This window comes from Panthera tigris, chromosome A1, assembly GCF_018350195.1.
Source record: "Panthera tigris isolate Pti1 chromosome A1, P.tigris_Pti1_mat1.1, whole genome shotgun sequence".
NCBI lineage: Eukaryota > Metazoa > Chordata > Mammalia > Carnivora > Felidae > Panthera > Panthera tigris.
In genome coordinates this window covers 86,372,942-86,378,130 of record NC_056660.1, presented here as the reverse complement: position 1 = coordinate 86,378,130, position 5,189 = coordinate 86,372,942, and the positions used below count along the sequence as shown (strand labels likewise).

At 41.0% G+C, this 5,189-nt stretch overlaps 1 protein-coding gene across 1 annotated transcript; it reads left to right on the top strand.

Annotated features, from left to right (window-relative positions):
• Positions 1 to 3,604: 3,604 nt before the first annotated feature.
• Positions 3,605 to 4,558, top strand: LOC102955711 (olfactory receptor 2G2-like). Its single transcript, XM_007084992.1, has one exon. It carries the CDS (start codon positions 3,605 to 3,607, stop codon positions 4,556 to 4,558), a length of 954 nt encoding a protein of 317 aa, XP_007085054.1.
• Positions 4,559 to 5,189: the final 631 nt, after the last annotated feature.

Genomic DNA, 5,189 nt, shown 5'->3' with positions numbered 1-5,189 from the left:
TCCAGTAGCATGATAAATAGTTCTCCATCCCCTCACTCTCAATCTAAAGGTGTCCTCAGGTCTAAAATGAGTCTCTTGTAGACAGAAAATAGATGGGTCTTGTTTTTTTATCCATTCTGATACCCTATGTCTTTTGGTTGGCACATTTAATCCATTTACATTCAGTGTTATTATAGAAAGATACGGGTTTAGAGTCATTGTGATGTCTGTATGTTTTATGCTTGTAGTGATGTCTGTGGTACTTTGTCTCACAGGATCCCCCTTAAGATCTCTTGTAGGGCTGGTTTAGTGGTGATGAATTCCTTCAGTTGTTGTTTGTTTGAGAAGACCTTTATCTCTCCTTCTATTCTAAATGACAGACTTGCTGGGTAAAGGATTCTCGGCTGCATATTTTTTCTGTTTAGCACACTGAAGATCTCGTGCCAATCCTTTCTGTCCTGCCAAGTTTCAAAAGAGAGATCAGTCACGAGTCTTATCGGTCTCCCTTTATATGTGAGGGCACGTTTATCCCTTGCTGCTTTCAGAATTTTCTCTTTATCCTTGTATTTTGCCAGTTTAATTATGATATGTCATGCAGAAGATCTATTCAAGTTATGTCCGAAGGGAGTTCTCTGTGCCTCTTGGATTTCAATGCCTTTTTCCTTCCCCAGTTCAGGGAAGTTCTCAGCTATGATTTCTTCAAGTACACCTTCAGCACCTTTCCCTCTCTTTTCCTCCTCTGGGATACCAATTATGCGTATATTATTGCTTTTTAGTGTATCACTTAGTTCTCTAATTTTCCCCTCATACTCCTGGATTTTTTTATCTCTCTTTTTCTCAGCTTCCTCTTTTTCCATAACTTTATCTTCTAGTTCACCTATTCTCTCCTCTGCCTCTTGAATCCAAGCCATCGTCATTTCCATTTTATTTTGCATGTCGCTTAAAGCGTTTTTCAGCTCCTCCTGACTGTTCCTTAGTCCCTTGATCTCTGTAGCAAGAGATTCTCTGCTGTCCTCTATATTGTTTTCAAACCCAGCGATTAATTTTATGACTATTATCCTAAATTAACTTTCTGTTATATTATTTAAATCCTTTTTGATCAGTTCATTAGCTGTTGTTATTTCCTGGAGATTCTTTTGAGGGGAATTCTTCTGTTTTGTCATTTTGGATAGTCTCTGGAGTGGTGCAGACCTGCAGGGCACTTCCCCTGTGCTGTGGTGTATAACTGGAGTTGGTGGGTGGAGTCGCAGTCAGACCTGACCTCTGCCCCCAGCCCACTGCTGGGGCCACAGTCAGACTGGTGTGTGCCTTCTCTTCCCCTCTCCTAGGGGCGGGATTCACTGTGGGGTGGCGTGGCCCATCTGGGCTACTTGCACACTGCCAGGCTTGTGGTGCTGGGGATCTGGCATATTAGCTGGGGTGGGTAGGCAAGGTGCAGGGGGGCAGGAGGGGCAGGCTTAACTTGCTTCTCCTTAGGTGATCCACTTCAGGAGGGGCCATGTGGCAGCGGCAGGGAGTCAGACCCGCTGCCAGGGTTTGCTCCTCAGAAGCACAGCGTTGGGTGTTTGCGTGGAGCCAGCAAGTTCCCTGGCAGGAACTGGTTCCCTTTGGGATTTGGGCTGGGGGATGGGCGAGGGAGATGGTGCTGTCGAGTGCCTTTGTTCCCCGCCAAACTGAGCTCTGTCGTCCAGGGGCTCAGCAACTTTCCCTCGCTTTGTCCTCCAGCCTTCCCGCTTTCAGAGCAGAGCTGTTAACTTATGACCTCCCAGATGCTAAGTCCCGCTTGCTGTCGGAACACACTCCATCCGGCCCCTCTGCTTTTGCCAGCAGACTCGGGGGCTCTGCTTGGCCGGCAGGCTGCCCCTCTGCCCTGGCTCCCTCCCGCCAGTGCGTGCAGCGTGCACCGCCTCTCCACCCTTCCTACCCTCTTCCATGGGCCTCTCGTCTGCGCTTGGCTCTGGAGACTCCATTCTGCTAGTCTTCTGGTGGTTTTCTGGGTTAGTTAGGCAGGTGTAGGTGGAATCTAAGTGATCAGCAGGATGCGTGGTGAGCCCAGCATCCTCCTAAGCCGCCATCTTCCCTCCCTCCTCAATTCTTTTGAATATATACCTGAAATGGGATTGTTGAATCATTATTGTTGACAGTTTTATTTATTTATTTATTTGAGGAATGTTGATTCTGTTTTTCATGGTGGCTGTACCATTTTACATTCTCACAACACTCTACAAGGGTTCTAATTTCTCCACAATCTCGTCAACATTTGCTATCTTTTTAAAATATTTATTTATTATTATGTAAATTTTTTTAAGCATTTATTTACTTTTGAGATATAGAGCCTGAGCAGGAGAGGAGCAGAGAGACAGGGAGAAACAGAATCTGAAGGAGGCTCCAGGCTCTGAACTGTCAGCACAGAGCCTGACATGGGGCTTGTTCTCATGAACCACGAGATCATGATCTGAGCCCAAGTCAAATGCTTAACCAACTAAGCCACTCAGGCGCCCCTATTTATTTATTTTGAAAGAGAGAGAGAGTGAGCAAACACAATCAGGGGAGGGGCAGAGAGAGGGAGACAGAGAATCCAAAGCAGGCTCCATGTTGTTGGCACAGAGCCTGACATGAAGCTTGAAGTCATAAACCACAAGATCATGACCTGAATTGAAATTAAATATCAGATGCTTAACTACCTGAGCCACCCAGGCACCCTGACTGTGTCTTGGTTTTTGATAACATCCATCTTGACTGGTGTGAGGTGATATTTCATTTGTGCCATATTTGCATTACCTTGATTATTAGTGATACTGATCATTTTTCCTATGTCTATTAAACATTTGTATGTCAGAGAAATGTGTATTTAAGACCTTTGTCTACTTTTGAATCAGGTAATTATTTATTATTTATTTATTTATTTTTGCTATTTATTCATCTGAGATTCTTATATATTTTGGATATTAACTCCTTTTTGGATTTTTTTTTGCAAACATTTTCTCCCATTTCCTAGATTTTTGCTTTTGTTGCCTATGGTTTCAGTGTCATATCTCTAAAATCATTGCCGAGACCAATGTCATGAAGCTTCTCCTTTATGTTTCTTTTAGGAGTTTAGTTTGAGGTCCTACATTTAAATTTTTAATACATTTTGAGTTGATTGATGGTGCGTATAGTGTAAGCTAGAGGACCAATTTCAATATTTTGCATGTCTTTATTTAGCTTTCCCAGCACCATTTATTGAAAAAAAACTATATTTTCCTCATGATGTATTCTTGGCACCTTTATTGAAGATCTATTGGTTATATATAAATAGGTTTATCTCTGGGCCCGTTTTTTTGCTCCACTGATTTATATATCTATTTTTATGCCAATACCATATGTTCTAATTATCATAGCTTGATGATGATATTTTTAAATATGTCTGCTCTTCTCTATTTTGGAGAGCATCAGAGGACAGCTAAGATATTAAGAGGATATGCATTGCATTTAGTTAGAATGCGCACAATAAGCAAATAGATCTAAGTCACTATATGTAAAGGTATAAGTTCTAAAAACATAGAATACTTTTGGGGGAGGTGACATTGTCTCATTTGACCTTATGTAATATGTCATTTTTCTCAGCTGGGAACGTACTTTGCACATGGGGATGATGAGGAGTACCAATGAGAGCAACATAACAGGTTTTATCCTGTTGGGGTTTTCTGATTACCCTCAGTTACAGAAGGTTCTATTTGTGATCATTTTGATCTTGTATTTACTAACCATTTTTGGAAATACCACCATCATTCTGGTATCTCATCTGGAATCCAAGCTTCATACACCGATGTATTTTTTCCTTTCTCAACTCTCCTTTTTGGATCTCTGCTTTACCAGCAGTATTATTCCTCAGCTCCTGGTAAACTTGTGGGATCCTATGAAAAACATCACCTATGGTGGCTGTGTGGTTCAGCTGTATGTTTCTCTTGCTCTGGGATCTACAGAGTGTGTCCTCCTAGCTGTGATGTCCTATGATCGCTACATTGCCATCTGCCGTCCCCTCCACTACACTGTCTTAATGCATCCACGTCTCTGCATGGCCCTGGCATCTTTGTCATGGCTCAGTGGGGTGGTCACTACTCTAGTACAGTCCACTCTCACCCTTCAGCTACCCTTCTGTGGGCATTATCAAGTGGATCATTTCATCTGTGAGGTCCCTGTGCTTATCAAGTTGGCTTGTGTGGACACCACTTTTAATGAGGCTGAACTTTTTGTAGCTAGCATTATTTTCCTTATAGTTCCTATCTTCTTCATCCTGATTTCCTATGGCTACATTGCCCAAGCAGTTTTGAGGATTAAGTCAGCTTCTGGAAGAAAGAAAGCTTTTGGGACCTGCTCCTCCCACATGACCGTTGTCATAATCTTCTATGGAACCATAATATTCATGTATCTTCAGCCAGCCAATAGCAGATCCAAGGAGCAGGGAAAGTTTGTTTCCCTGTTTTACACCGTGGTGACACCCATGCTCAACCCTGTTATCTATACTTTGCGAAATAAAGAGGTTAAGTGGGCACTAAAGAAAGTTCTAGGGAAGATTATGGGACTAAATTTCATATGATTATAAAAATGTTTTTTTAAAGCATTACTGTGATTAACTCTTTTCTGTGGTAAAAAAAACACATAAAAATTTTAATAAAAGCCTACTTGGGTCATTCTCTCCCATTTTCTTTTGGTTAATTATTTATACAACATTCTATAATATACTATGGAATATGTATGTCTAGTCCCAACTTTGCCATTACTCAGTAGCAACATAAATACTTTAGTCAATCTATTCTTCAATGTCTTTTCTCCAAAATACATTAAGAAAAATATAAAAATACTTGAGAAATGTTTTAAAATAGTAATTTTTTTCCTTCATTTGTAAATAACACACTTAGTCTTTAAGTCTTCTTGTATCTCTAGATGTACCTGTGGCTTACTGTTTTTTCAAAGCTGTGGCTGAGGTGCAAGAACTTTAGGCAAACTGTCATGAGGCAAAATTTTTATTTCCTCCTATACTCTGTCTTCTTAGAATGTGATACAGATGTGCAGAGGGGCATAATCAAAGGACAAATAAGACAAAAACCACACATTCTGGTCGGAGATAAAGTAGAAAAAAAGAGCCTGGTTCTATTATTTTGTAGTTGGACTAATAAACCAGTCAAACTAACAATAAAGTCTGATTCATAAGAAAAAGCACAACTGTG

Bases quoted from the DNA above. Each gene is read 5' to 3' on its own strand.
- LOC102955711 (XM_007084992.1), top strand. From the start codon at position 3,605: ATGGGGATGATGAGGAGTACCAATGAGAGCAACATAACAGGTTTTATC.